This window comes from Lepidochelys kempii, chromosome 2 (genome assembly GCF_965140285.1).
Source record: "Lepidochelys kempii isolate rLepKem1 chromosome 2, rLepKem1.hap1, whole genome shotgun sequence".
NCBI classification, from domain to species: Eukaryota; Metazoa; Chordata; order Testudines; family Cheloniidae; genus Lepidochelys; species Lepidochelys kempii.
Window position 1 is genome coordinate 112,706,723 of NC_136381.1, and position 15,623 is coordinate 112,722,345.

The 15,623-nt window shown below is 40.0% G+C and overlaps 1 protein-coding gene across 2 annotated transcripts in view; it reads left to right on the forward strand.

Annotated features, from left to right (window-relative positions):
* The window catches only part of CAP2 (cyclase associated actin cytoskeleton regulatory protein 2), an 87,748-nt gene extending 75,541 nt beyond the window's left edge, over positions 1 to 12,207 (forward strand). For both annotated transcript variants that reach the window (XM_073331990.2, XM_073331989.2), the window contains 6 exons: positions 2,126 to 2,315; positions 3,337 to 3,512; positions 4,903 to 5,026; positions 5,249 to 5,331; positions 8,170 to 8,310; positions 10,126 to 12,207. In XM_073331990.2, the coding sequence (XP_073188091.1) occupies positions 2,126 to 2,315; positions 3,337 to 3,512; positions 4,903 to 5,026; positions 5,249 to 5,331; positions 8,170 to 8,310; positions 10,126 to 10,209 (798 nt within the window). In that variant the 3' untranslated portion in view covers positions 10,210 to 12,207. The remainder of the gene's footprint in view (positions 1 to 2,125; positions 2,316 to 3,336; positions 3,513 to 4,902; positions 5,027 to 5,248; positions 5,332 to 8,169; positions 8,311 to 10,125) is intronic.
* The last annotated feature ends 3,416 nt before the right edge of the window (positions 12,208 to 15,623 follow it).

A 15,623-nucleotide genomic window follows, 5' to 3' on the forward strand; every position in this document is an offset into this window, starting at 1 on the left:
GGTCCACAAATGAAAAAAGGTTGAAAAACACTGTTCTACACACTTTCCTAGTCAGCGTCAGCAACTTTTATAGCCTTCTTCCAAAACCCATGATTGTACTCTAGGCTGTTGTGCAGATTGATTTCTCTGCTGTCTGCTGATATTCTGTCTATGTTGCTTGGCTGTAATTGAGAAAAGAATTTGGCACACAGGAAAAAAGTTTGCAACAGAAGTTCAACTTAACTCTTGAACTTCCTTGATTTCTGTTACAAAGTCGATTGTTATTTTCTCTTCTCCCTTTCCCAAGCCACCTAAATGTGCATAAAAGTAAGAAACAAGAGAAAATGCAGCTTATTTACCATTCAATCTTTGATGGCTCAGTGAGTGCTGCTATGAATTCTAGGAGTGTAGTGGAATATAATGATTTTTGTAACCTCTATTGTTTACTTAGCCCATGGAGGAGAAGGAGGAATACAAAACACTGCTGGTTTTACAGTGTTTAGAGTTCTGATCCTTTACTCACTACCTGAGTCATAACTTGAATGCAAAGATCTTACCCCAGACTGAAACAGTGGGAAAGTACGTTACAGAGGTACTGTTGGTTGAATATATTAGCATATTTTTTGTCAATTACTGCCATGCTTTTTACTTCTGATACAATTGCCAAAATGCTTCCTTGTTGTTATAGGGCCTGATCCAAAGCCTGCTGAACTCAAATGAAAGACTCCCATTGACTGAAATGGGCTTTAGACTGGGTCCATAATAGGATGTGAGGCAGTTTTGCAGCCTGGGGGGCAAATGATCCCAAAACCAAACAAAAAGTTCTGTTTTCTCTATGGAGAAATTTACCCATCCCACATAAGGCTCAAGGATCTGTGCTCTATGGGAGTGGAGTGGCTGTGGAGGTAAAATCCACCTTCCCATCTCAGGTTTTGTGCAGCCCAGCCTAGCCTTCACCCTCTTGACAGCTATTCTAGTCTATGGGCTGGAATAACTCAGGGACTCTGCTCACATTGAACTTATGGCCTTTCCAGCAGCCTCATCCCATTGTAGCCTTCCCCATTGGATTGTGCTGGACCCACACAGATGCCGGGCCCTCCTATACATCCATTTTCCTAGCGACCTGCCTGTGCAGCCCCCATGTAAGATATAAGTGGTGCAGAGGGCCTCATGCTACTTCCATATAACCAGCCTGGGCTGCTGCTTCTAGGTGGTAGTTATGCCTGAAACAATGAGGTTTTCAGGTATAGATTCCAAACGTCTGATCTTCCATAATGGATCCTATAAAATATAGTCTTTGTCCTCCTCTGCAGAGGTGCTGTCCAGATGAGGGATTCTTGGAATCAGAGTGACACTCGCTGAGTGGTCAGACAGAAAAAATGAATCCCAATTCCTTTGATCCTTCCTGTCTTTCCTGTGAGTCAGGCAAATTAGAAATCTAAGATCTGAATCTGATTTTTTACTAATAAAGCTGTTCTGTTTCTTTTCATATGCACTGGCATAGACATATAATTCAAACAGACCAATACCATGTACGGCTGATTATACAAACCAATTGCTAGAAAGATTAGTTTATTCACACTATATCTATGTCCCTCATTACAGTATTTGTCTATAACTGGTATTATGACTGCACCTGGAGCTATTATGTTAGAAACATATAGAAATTTTAAAAAATAAAAAGCAGTCAAATCAGAATTCTGAAATATAGTGTTGAATTTAACAGCCTGAGTCACCACAACCTTACACCACATTGCAAAGTATATTCAAAATCTGAAGGGTAGCATTTCATGCCCACTTTGCATATGTATAACTGGCTGGGCAAGTTCCACCCTATTATTCATTGTGTTATCTTCACTGGAGATTAGAGTGAAATGCTTTTTTATTTGTCTGGCCTATACTGAATGTACATCATTCCGGGGTTTATTTTATCTGGATATTTGGGGAAAGAAGAAATTTTCTTCCTTACACTATGAATCTTTCTTAATATGTAAGTTCATTCATTAGTGCCAGCAATTTTTCCCAAGCCCACTGCTGGCCGAAGTCCAACTCCCAGCAGCATTCAAGTATGAAAAGAGTAAGATTCCATAATAGAGGGTTTTTGAAAAACTGTATTAAACATATTTTCCATCTCTCCCACACATAGGGCCCAACTGCATCAACAGCATCTGTGTTGTCTACTCTAACAAGTGGGCAGTGCCTCCCACCACCCCCACCTCCACCGCTGCCCCCAGGACCTCCTCCTGTCTTCGATACAGAAAGTGGAAAGGATGAAGCAACCACATCTCGCTCAGCCTTGTTTGCCCAGCTTAACCAGGGAGAGGCAATTACCAAAGGTTAGAGGAAAATAGTTCAACTTGTCACTCTTCAGCCAACTGATACTAGCTACCACTATATGTATTTAGCCAAATTCTCCCTTTAGTCACATCTATACGGCCCAAAGCCAGTATATTTTTAAGCTTGGAAGCCTAAATTTAGGCATCTAAATCCATATTGAGGCACCCAAATAAATAGCGTGATTTTCAGAGATACTGAGCCCTGGCAGCTCCCATTGAATAAGTAGGATCTCATAGGTACTCAGCACCTTTGAATTTCCTGTCACTTATTTAGATCCCTCAGTGTGAATTTGGGTACCTTATTATAGGCATCCAAGTTTGACACTTTGGGTCCTGTTGACTTCAGTGGCAGTGCCCAGATGTCACTGAGACTAGAATTTGTCCACTCTGCATTTTCTGCATACACTGATTTGTACTGAGACATTGGTTTAGATAAGCAGGTACCGATTGCTATACCACTGTATAATGTTGTTGTAAAAGTACACCTAAATAAAGCTATTAAGCTTTTCTTAATAAAACTGAGGACAGTCTTAATTAGTGTACACAGTTTTGAGTTGAAATATACACAGTACAGTAAAGTTCAGTCTTTGGCCCTAGGTATTCTGAGGATGGGTGCATTACAATCAGATTAGCTAGAGAATCTAATTTTCACAGATGAACCTATAAAATGAATGGAGTGGCGGCATGCACAGCTGATGACAGATATAGTGAACCTTTAGATTTGTGAACAGAGAGATGCCAATAGACATTGCTGAGCTTATCTGTGAAGACATAATGCCAGCCCATTCACAGTAAAAGAACCTTTATTTAAAAGTATGAGGCCAGACAGTTCCCTTTTGGCTAAATACCTAAAGAAGCATAAAAGTGTGTTGGGCATTTTAATACAATTGTAATCAAACTAGCTATGGTATTCTCTTCCCTGTTTTAATATTAACCTCCCTAGGGGCCTAATGCTGTGAGAGAGACTTAGTCATATCAACACCTCTTTGTTTGTTTGTTTATTTATTTATTTATTTATTAGGGCTACGACATGTCTCAGATGACCAGAAGACCCATAAGAATCCCAATCTACGTGCTCAGGGTCTGCCAGTTCGTTCTCCTACAAAAAGCCATACTCCGAGTCCCACTTCTCCCAAAAATTCTCCTCAGCAGAGCCATTCTCCTTTGTTAGAACTAGAGGGAAAGAAATGGAGAGTGGTAAGTTCAGCTCACATCGCCCATATATACACACACGTACTTCTGCCTGGAACATCCCCAGAGGGATTGTACCTGCCTGAGGCACAATCTCTCCAGTGCTCCTCTGGGGGCACAGTGGCTCTGCACTGTCCCATCTAGCCACAGCTTAGTCCTTAATATTCTTGTGAGATTTACAGCTTTTTCATTTGTTGGTGAGAATAGTATGAGAATTTACCTGAACTGGACAATACTCTTATAAGATTCAGAACCAATATTTTAGTTCTTAACTCTGTCAAAAAGTCCCTCAGAAGGAAACCCACAGAGAACTCCAATTGAGTAAGGTCCCATTGTGCAAGCCATTCTTACGTATGAGAGATATAGTTGTTGTGACACAATGGAAGTTCTCATTTATTAGCCAGTGGGAGCACCTCTATCTAGATACTCATATAATCACAATATCATAGTATTTACAAATAGAAAGAACAATAGTTCTCCATCTTCTTTCCCAGCCCATAGAAGGAATAGCTTGATTCGTTTAGTTTTGGAGGGGGTATGTGTGGTTTTTTGCATGTGCATGCAACTTATTGAATGGAAAGTTGTGTTGTTTATAAGGGTGGGGAAGACAAGACATGATTTAGTCAGTTGGTAGCTTACATAGGCCCTTGTTTGCATGGGTCACAGTGTGCATGAGGGACAGCCATTGTTTACATGGGTTGTGCTATGCTAGTGTTAGAATATTCCAGGTACTCTCACTGAGACAGGAAAGTGCAGTAAAGGCAAAACATGGGAGAGCCCCTGTGTACATGCTAAGTAGACCAGCATTTTGCTATGAATTCTGTTTTACTATGCTGGGACACGCAGTGTGTAGCTTACATACCTCAACTCTCCCATTGAAATCAATTGGAAGTCTTGTGCGCAAAATGGGCCCTCAGTGTCTTACAAATAGAAAGGAAGGTCTTCATGCACTACTCCTTATTGGATACTGCCTTGCTCACACCTAACCCTAATGAATTATATAACAGTACGCACCAACAACTTGTTCTATTCCTGAAGGTGCCTACTTGTTCTAAAATTGGGTGGTAACCAAGCAACAACTTCACTGAGATAGTTTTAAATAGTTGAGTGTATAAGAACCTAGTACCAAAATAAACATTTTTTGGTCTTGGTCAGTGTTAAGATCTTCACAACACAGACACTTCAGCTCTAAATCATGCACACACAGCACTGAATATGTGCCCTCATAAACCCAATCAGTTAGACTTATCACAGGCTGAGATAAGTGAGAATCTTTTTTCCTCCCCATTCTCTTTCTATGTGAAGATGCAATGTCTGGAATAAGTTGTGCTTAAAGTCTACCTTATTGCTGCCTTATTAAAGATAGTGAAACCAGTATATGCGTTTTTTAAAACAGGAATACCAAGAGGATAAGAACGACCTTGTTATTACTGATACTGAACTCAAGCAAGTGGCTTACATTTTTAAATGCAACAAATCTACACTACAAATGAAAGGAAAAATAAATTCCATTACAATTGGTGAGTGGACAGTCTCACATATGAGCTTTGGGGCAGTAAGTCCTGGAAAGATTTGCACATGCAGGTAACTTTATTGACATGAATAGTCCTGTGTAAAGTTACTCACACGTGTAAGTCATTGCAGGATTGAAGCATTTTAGTTTTTAATGTGGTCATGTGATTTTTTTTTTAAAAAGATCTTTTTATTTTGCCTTCATTCGTTTCGGGTTTGTTTGTTTGTAGACAACTGCAGAAAGTTTGGCCTTGTGTTTGACAACGTCGTGGGTATCGTGGAAGTGATCAATTCCAGGGATATTCAGATTCAGGTAAACATCCAATTAGACAAGAAGAAGAAAAGAACCAACAACTTCAAAGTGGTATTTGACTACTAGAGATAATTTCAGCTTCCCTGGAGTATACAAAAAAAATGTATATTTCCAAAAATTACCTTTTAGATGCACTAAATTCTTCTAACTTGTCTAGAAAAAGATTGAGAGTTACTATTGTTTTTGCCTTTGAGTTTTCAAGTGCCACTGATCGTGGCTTCCTGTCGAGAACACCTTTCCTTAATGTTCTGGTGCTGTAGTTGAGATCAGCAGAGGTATTTTCTGATAGTCTGGGAACTTTTACTTCTGGGGAGTGGTGGTCAGGTTCTCTCAATGAACGGTCCCCAGGTTTGGACTCCATGCATCCTGGTCCATCAGTGTCGGAGTTTGACAAAGCTTCATGGCATAGTGCCACTCATTTGCCTAATTGGTGCTAAAGTCAAGAAGGTGGTTGTGAGGCTCAGCTAATTTTCTCACACTGAGGATGTTGGGTAGATTTTCAAATGGCACCTAACTCCCAATGACTTTAATTGAGTACTAGGTGCTGAGCCCTTGACAGTCTACCCTGTTAGCAACAGAATGGAATTGAAATGGCTTCTCCAGCTTTGCTGGGAGAAGGGCAAACAATGGCTTTTCTTTAAAATATCAATACAAAATAAAACCGCTGAAACACTCATCAGCTCATATCCTGCCATCCGTCTTGAGGCTCACATTCCTCACTGAAATCAGTGGGGTCTTCTATTTACATGTAGATGGGCAGATACAGCACAGTGAGTGACATTAATAATGGGGAATACTGTACCATGCTTCAGAAATGTGGGTCAAAGCCACCACAGGGAGAGGAACAGCAAGATATTTTGTATCTTTTAAATGTTAAACAAGTGAATGCTATTATTACTAGCTACTTGTCTACTTCTGAACATTTACCAATAATTTTATTGGTAATCACTACATTTCCTTTTGCGGGAAAGAGGCAGTTGGGAGAGAGAAAAGGGCATGATTATTTAAGAAATAGTGATCTTTTTTTCAATAAATAGAGGATTTTGATTGTTAGCGCTAGAACTATTCACCAAAGCTGAAAAGTCTATACACAATGAATAGGAACACCACGTCTCGTTAAAATTCAAGTAAAGGGGAAATATATTTGCTAAAATCAAAATGCCTTTGATGATTCAGGCTTCATGAATGTTGCATAAGATTTCAGTGCCTTATAGCGTGGCTGGTCTTGCACTTAAGAAAAGCATGAGTCAGGCTGAACAACAACTGCTTGAAGCAGGCTGCTGTCTTCTTTCTAAGGGTTTGATCCTGCAAGGTGCTGAGCACCTGAACTCTGTCAGCACTTTGCAGGTTTGGTCATATGAATGATATGTTAATGTAACAGATCAATGGAATTCACCAAGCAGATCTTGCCATAAACAGCAATAATAGTGCAATGCTCTTGGCTCTTGACCCCCACCAGTATAACTATTTACCGATTATTTTCCCTGCTGGGTTAATATTTGTCAAATAAAATACCCCCCCAGGCATACCATATGATCCATACAGGAGCATACTTTCGACTCAATGGAGCTCCATTAAAGTCAACCTAGAGAAAGTGCTCCACTTGCACAGACTAGCTATAGAATCAAGGCCGTGGCCGCTGAACACGCTGTGTGTATCAGCATGTTGTTCAGGAACTGAATCTAAAATGTATTCGCGCGAATGATGCGAGAAAACACTCCTTTTTATTTACATGGGAATATATATATATATATACCCTGCTGCTGCTGTTTTATGACCCTAACTAACCTCTGTCCTTTTGATATCTTGGCAATCATATACCATGGGGCTCTAGTTACTGCTTTTTATTTATTTATTTATTTTTTTGCAGGGCAAGGGGTGGAGAGAAGGGGATTCTTACTGACAAACAGTGACTCAACCACTTTGCCTTGTGGAGTTGTTTACAGCCCCACAGATGCAAAGAGGAGCTGGCTCATTTCCTCTTCTCGCCTCAAGTAAATCTTGCACTTGCTTTCAACCTGACTTAAAGAAATGTCTGTTTAATTTAAATTGTAATCAATTTCAATACACTTTTAGAGCTGTACCATTGCTGGCAGGGGAAGAAAAAAAAATCCTTTTTTTATTATGTGCTGCAGTACCTCAGAGACCCGTCAGGCTGCAGAATGTTTTAAGCAGAAACTTGTGGATCATCTCTCTAGTGAAGGAGTATTTGCAGTCAGAAAAGGAGGACTTGTGGCCCCTTAGAGACTAACACATTTATTTGAGCATTAGCTTTCGTGAGCTTTCTGTAGCTCACGAAAGCTCATGCTCAAATAAATGGGTTAGTCTCTAAGGGGCCACAAGTCCTCCTTTTCTTTTTGCGAATACAGACTAACACGGCTGCTCCTCTGAAACCTGTCATTATTTGCAGTCAGTCACTCTGTGTGTGGGGGGGATCTGTTTCCCCATAAGTCCCACTGATGTACATGCAAGTTATGCACTAGTACTGGTGGGAGTGTGTGTGGATCCCATCATCTTATCCCCTTTGGTAAAGAGGGCCAAGGGGTGGAGACCGTGTGTATGTGTGTGGGAGTGAGAGGCTTGTTGTTTAAAAGTTGATGTTTTAGAACTTCAGGGCTAGAAAATAACATTTAATATAGTTAAACAGTAGCAGCCTTCCCACCATCCATTAATTGGTCCATGCCAGTCTGTTTAAATCCCCAAATGTAAATGCCGCTGCCATACATCAGAGTTTGGTGGCCAAAGCTAGGCTCAGCAGGTGGATAGGGTTTTTGTTATTAACTGTTACTTTCACTGACGCAGTGGCATTTGGTATTAGGTACATTTATTGTTCTTCAGGTGATGGGGAAAGTGCCAACCATTTCGATTAACAAGACAGAAGGCTGCCACATATACCTCAGTGAAGATTCATTAGACTGTGAGATTGTGAGTGCCAAGTCATCTGAAATGAACATTCTCATCCCCCTAAATGGAGATTACGTAAGTGGAATATTTTTAAAGACTCAGTTTTTCTCCCTCTTTTAATCTGTGTAGTGATTAGCCTTTCATATTACGAGGCAAGTAGGAGTTAAAGTGCCACAATTCCCCCCCCCCCGCAAGGTCTGATTCAAACCACAGAAATAAATCCTCTTTCATATACCAATAGTCTCAGCTACAATCCATCAAAGAACACCTTTTCCTGGGGTGCAAAGTAATTCCGTACATTAAAAGAGCCGTTATCTCCTTCCGTTGTGATGGAAAATAATTCAGTGTCTCCTATGTCACTTTAGTCTCTGGCCTGTGTGAAACAGATTTCTAACTTCAGTTTCCTGCCACATATTATAAGAACATCAACTCAAAGGTCAAGAAATGCCAGTGTTAAGGTCAACATCATCACATATTAATTCTCAAATAATACAGTGTATTTTTAAATACAAGCTTTTGGTACGTGTATAGTTTCTTGTAGTACTTTCTGCGCATGCCAGACAGAGTCCAGGAAAGCATCCGATGAAGTGAGCTGTAGCTCACGAAAGCTCATGCTCAAATAAATTGGTTAGTCTCTAAGGTGCCACAAGTCCTCCTTTTCTTTTGATTCATACATAAGGGGCACGTTACCTGAAGCAAGGGCTCTGACTCTTCTACTGAGGTTCTCATACTATACTTAGGACTGCAGTATCTCAGCACCTCCTGTGAAGCTGTTCCTCATTCACTGCATGCAATACAGTAGCAGGATATCATATAATTAGGCTGTGTTGTAATACATACACACAAAGGGGCAGGGTTAAAGTTGTGTATGCAACTTTACTGAGGGCTTAACCAGGCTACCTTAACTTTCTCTTAATATTTTTGTGCGGGAATTTCATTGGGGAGTTTTTTGTTAATTAAAAAAAAAAAAGCCTAAATGTTCAGCAGTGATTAGTGGTCCTGGGTGCCCAACTTCCAACACCTTAAAAGGGCCTCATTTTCAGAGGACGGTTGCTAAGCACTTTCTGAAAATCAGGCCCCTTTGAACATGTCTCGAGCTGGGTACCCAAAATCACTAGTCATTTAAGAAAATATAAGTCTACTGCAGGGTCTGAGGAAAGGAGCCCTCTCTTCCACATCTTAGGAGCATCATACAATTTTTACCCTACAAGGTGTGCAGCACCTGAGGCCAGGGATCCAGCAGAGTTCACAGGTGCACACTGAATGAGCTAAGGACTCCCGTGAAGTCCTGCAATATTGACTGTACATAGTGTGTCTTTTGGAATGCTTCACTGTTAAAGTGGTAATGTGACAGTGTTTTTGTTAACATGCACCTTTGTTCATCCACCTAAGACTGGTGAACAATTATCTTGAGATCTGAGATTACATCTGCCACCAAATTCTGGGGATTGACCATGGGTTTTGCTCTGTAGGATATCACTTTTCTCTTTAAAATTCCTGTTAGTCTTGTTACTACCTTACCAAGTTTACTGGTATTTACCAAGTTTTCTTTTCTACATTCCCATCCAGTTAGCTTGACTGCCTGCTAATGGAGTCCATAGTCTTTTTTGAAACAAGTTATATTGATGTAGTTTGCCCAAATAATGAGGAAAGGGGGCTGTTACAAACTAGCACATGAACAAAGCTAAGTGAATTATGGTAATAATGAGCTTGTTTTCTGTGTGACATTGAAACAGTTTCCTGCGCGTAATGAAGAAGGCCTCTTTGTAATCCAGGCATGTCTGAGTTATAAATGCCTTGTCAATCATGCAGCACTAATAGTATTCCATCAGTTTTTATAAGATATCCACTGTTTATCTAACAATCATTGTTGCTCTTTCCATTTACCAGAAAGAATTTCCTGTTCCTGAACAGTTTAAGACAGCATGGGATGGATCTAAGTTGGTCACTGAACCTGCAGAGATTGTAGGTTAACTTCCTAATGCCATACAGCACCCGCTGACCACGATCTCAGACCAAGGTCAGCCTAAATAAAACAGCAACATAAAGAACTAGAAGTAACAGTAGCTTATACTGCTGTAGTAGGTCTTCAAACAGCAGCTCTGTACACTAGAAACAATGACATGTCTGGCACGCTTTTATTAGGCATTCTGATATTTTTAAAGTTTCCACACAGTTTGCGTTCATTTACGGTTTTGATTCTACATGATGTCATGTGAACATAAGGGATTTTTTAAAAAAAATACTCCATTCGCGTTATTGGCTATTACACTGCACACAATAAGCCAAAATATTGCATGATATATATACTTTGTTATAATCATGTTTCAGTGCATTCCTTTTCATGTTTCTGCTAGTCAAAAATAATCTTAAAACCGTTAAGATGTTTATTTTACCTTTTAGACAATTCATGTATGATGCGGTGAACATGTACCTTTAGGAAATGTGTGATTCTTGTAGATCTGTTCTAATAATCATGGGGATTTTTAAGACACAAAAGTACAATTTTCAGCAATACATTTTGCCAGTGGAATATAAAAACAGGATATTTTAATCAAACATTTTTCTAATATGTATATGTAGAGTATCCCTCAGCTTTCAGTTTACACAGACCTGTTGTATCCCTTTTGGTTGTAAATTATTAATCCTAATATCTTCTAGAAAACGTTATTTAATGTTCAGCATATCATCTGAAGGTTTTTCACTTCTCTGATTTCTTTTGTGTTCCTTTATTTGGGGTTGGGGGGGCAGGAATTGGGTTTTTTTGTTTTTCTTCACACAGTACTGCACAGCCTGCTCTAAAAATTGAGGGCAGGTCTACACCAGTGGTTCTCAAACTTTTGTACTGGTGACCCTTTTCACACAGCAAGCCTCTGAGTGTGACCCCCCCTTATAAATTAAAAACACTTTTAATTATATTTAACACCATTATAAATGCTGGAGGCAAAGCGGGGTTTAGGGTGGAGGCTGACAGCTCGCGATCCCCCCATGTAATAACCTCACGACCGACCCCCAGTTTGAGAACCCCTGGTCTACACTACATCCAGGATCATTGCTCTGAGATCGATCCACTGGTGGTCAATTTAGCGAAAACCCGCCAAATCAACAGCAGATCGCTCTGCAGTCGACCCCTGTACTCTACCACCAATGAGAAGAGTAAGGTAAGTTGATGGGAGAGTTTCTTCTGTTGAAATCCCCCCACCCCCACCCCCGCAGTGTAGACCCCACAGTAACTTGACCTAAGGTACGTTGACTGCAGCTACGTTATTCACGTAGCTGGAGTTGCGTAGCGTAGGTCGATTTTCCATGGTAGTGTAGACATAGCCTGAGATAGGGTTGTTTTATGATTTGGGCACATGCTAAGTGTCAGGTGCCCTATAACTGGTTTCCTTGCTGATTTTGGTTCTCTAAAGTATTCTATTGTATAAGCTGTCTGTTGGGGATGTAATCCCAGGGTTTTGCTTGGTTTTTTTAGTCACTTGCAAGATTTGCATACTAATCTTCAAATATGTCCATAAATAAAAGCCATAGATGTATTCCATATGAATTCTGAACCCAAATTAAAGGGACTCTTTCTTGTTTAAGACCCTTGATTCTATGTTACAGTTCTTATTTACATGCTTTTTCAACACTAAGGTGGCGTGTGCTATACATTTTACGATTTCAGCGTGTAGTACTCAACATTCAGCATACATTTTTGATCACTTGTAATCCTTTGTAAGAGTGAATTCATGGTTATATGCTTGGAAAGCTAGTTACAGGATATACATTGTGCCTCCTGCACCTTTTCAGAATACATCGATTCCTTCAGGTTTAAGGTATCTGATTGTACTGCAACCAATAGTGCTCACACAATAAGGTTTTATTATCTGATGTTTTATCTGTATGTATAGTGTTGTGGCTTTAGTACATAGCATTTTTCAACGGTAAACCTATTCTGAAATAAAAAAAGGAGTCTGTACTTGGTTTAAATACAGCGAGTTCAGAGTGCACTTCATTTAAGTGTTTTCATCCATTTTCCTAAATGCCATTTCAAAAGGTCTGAATGAGGGGAGGCAGCTCTTACTCCCTGCAGTTGACCGACTGTCTCTTGTACATCATATCCCACCCACCCTCCTCCCAGAGAATAGCTTGGATATAACATATTAGTGATAATGGGCAGACGTGCAGTTTCAAAATTAAAGCCTTAGTGGCAACCACAGAACTTCAGAGGCCCTTACTTTAAATAATTGCAATATATAACATCACTCTCTCTTTTTGGAGCACCTATATGTGCTGTAGAGTATGTCCTGGAAATGACCATGTTCAAGTGGGAGTCACTGAAACTTTGTTTCTAGTCTCAGCTCTGCCACTAACTCACTGTGGGCCCTTGGGCACGACCCTTTTGGTCGGATTGTCAGAGGTGCACAGCATAGCACCATCCACTAGTTGTGCAATGTATTTCACCTGGATGTAGAGCACATACCTAAAGGAACGGGTAGCCGGTGTAGGTCATGACCGAACAGTTTATTAACATTAATTACACTAATAATTCCTGCAGTAAAACAATCATACATTGGAACATTCTAAACCTGAGCCACTGACTTCTCTTCTAATACTGCATCTGATATTGATATTATATATGTCATCACTCAGCAATGTGATGCCAACCAACCCTTTGGACTGCTGAAGCAAAACAAGTGTTGAATACTCAATAACAACAGGAAGCAGATATACAGCTCTGACTTATAGTAGGCAGGCAAATAATTTCAAAATATCCCAGTGAGGAACCAGGATACTGATTCTCCCCTGAAATAAGTGGCAGTTTGAGGGGCAGTATACTTGTATAACTTTTCTCCTAAATATTTGCAGGGAAAACACCACTGTGGTACAGCTTTCTCCCTGTGGATTATGTTCCTGCAAATGGTTTACAAATATTGCAGAAAAGGCACTTCTAAGAAATTATCGTATTAACTGTTGATATCAGATACATGTGCCCTTGCTACACTTTTTTAAAAGTGCAGTTTAGCTTCCTTGCCATGCACTGTCATGTAGGATGGGCTGCCCCCTGCCCTACAACGGAAACCCATCTTTAATGTATCTACAGGACATGAAGGAAGAGGATCTTTTTTAAAAAAATCCCAGCTTCTGACTCCACTTAATACACATCTGTGCATAGTTGCCTCTAAAGAATAATCCTCTACTGAAAATCATATATAAAATCATGTTGGTCAAGATATGTAGATACCTACATCCTTCAGGCATTTTGCATAATGACGATCTGATGAACTGTGCCAACTTTAATCGATTGTCTGCAAGTTTGATCTACACTTAATGCCTTCCCCTGTTCTGTTGCAGCCCTAATGTGTGAAGATTGTTGTGTATTATCATGTACCGATTCCAGCGATCTGTGTCCAAGTCACACCCTAATTGTGCTTTTCTGCCCCAAAATTGTGGTTATTCTCCAAACTAATTGTTGCACCAATTTAAATTGTACAGCATCACACTAGCTAGAACCCACTTGGGTGCATACAATGATCTTGAGAGAACAATTATTTAAACATGTGTGCTATCTGTGGGGATAATTGTGGCACCTAGGACAGTTATCACCTTTTTGAAGAAGAATTACACAATCAATTCATCTGATGAAGTGAGCTGTAGCCCACGAAAGCTTATGCGCAAATAAATTTGTTAGGCTCTAAGGTGCCACAAGTCCTCCTTTTCTTTTTGCAGATACAGACTAACATGGCTGCTACTCTAAAACAATCAACGTAGTGTGATTTTCATGAAGTTTTGTACCCACATAAATATTGGAAATAATGCAGGGAACAGGCCCTTTTGAACTTTAAAGCCTTTATTCTCAATGTTGTCATTCTCTGTATATTTTTGTTTGTTAATGGAAAGAGATGGGAGTTATCAGGTGGCCAAAATAGCAGCTTCTAATTTTAGTGGCTGAAGAGTTGTAGCTTTATGAGTGAAGAGTCAGCCTTGTATCCAAGGTAATAAATACAGGATACAAGATTGTATCTTCTAAACACATCTCAACTTCTTTTCATCAGTGTAATTATAGATAAATGTAACTATTATAATTTTACTCCTAGAGACAATATCTAGACTCTGGAACCACAGGTTAAAATCCTTCTGGCATCACTTCCGCCCTTTATCTTTCCAAGGTGTATAAACTGAGCACCATAAGTCATTTACTGTATATGTCCTTCTTTATTATTATCATACCTTCCCTGAGGGCCTGTCTGCTTTGCATGGATCTTAGAGATCCTAGGACACTTTCCACAACATTAGGGGGTCGCTTCATTGTTCTTAGCCAAAAGTGTCCCTTCTCCACACTGTTGTGCTGTTTGTTCGCTGGCCGCTGCCAGCCACACCAAAGGTGACTGCATTTCAGTGATACTGTATGTATGTGGCCAAAAGGACACGTGCAATGTGTGTTCCCAAATAATGAAAATAATTACTGCAGAATAAAAAAGTTCGCATGTAATGATGTTAGAATGATCGAGTTTGTAGAAAACCACAAAATAATAAAGGTTTCATACTGTGGGGCAACATCCCATATCCCGTATGAAGTTCATCACCCTTTGTTGACACTACGGGTTTGTCTACACTGGCACTTTACAGCGCTGCAACTTTCTCACTCAGGGGCATGAAAAAACACCTCCCTGAGCGCTGCAGGTTTCAGCGCTGCAAGGCGCCAGTGTAGACAGTGCCCCAGCGCTGGGAGCTGCGCCCCTCGTGAGGTGGGAGCTGTGCCACGAATACACAGCTGCAGCACTTTAACGTTGCCAGTGTAGACCAGCCCTTAGCCTTTGTCTCTACTGCCTTGCACTTTGTGTAGTATTTGGGCCTACAGAGCCTGCTCTTGCCAAATTAAAAACATGAGTTTTTCCATGGATTTTAATGGCATCAGGATCAGACCTTAAGGGATATGCAGTTCTAGAAATAATCCCAACATTATATAATAGAATCTGGGCCAATTTTTGATACGGACTGATGTGAAAGCAGAAACTCAGGTAGTAAATACAGTAATTCCCCAACCGTTATCAAGAAATGGTGAATTGGCCCTTTGTTTCATATTATCTTAAAAAGGAAACTGTAAAAATCCTGATTTATTTAATCATACCTGTCATTAAAAATATAGGAAAACATAAGAGATTGTAAGTATTGAGGTACTGACCCTATATATCCACCAGGTGGCAGAAAACTATTGTGGTGCAAGAAAATCCAAGCTGTTTTGGTAATCAGACAATGTAGGAACTATACTATTTATACAGAATACATGTACTAATTTAGAATTGCAGCTAATCTAGGAATTAGGAAAGTTTACACTCCAAAAACGAGGCCAAATTTACATTGTTAAAAACAAGAAAAGATTATTTGATTCTGAAAATGATCGT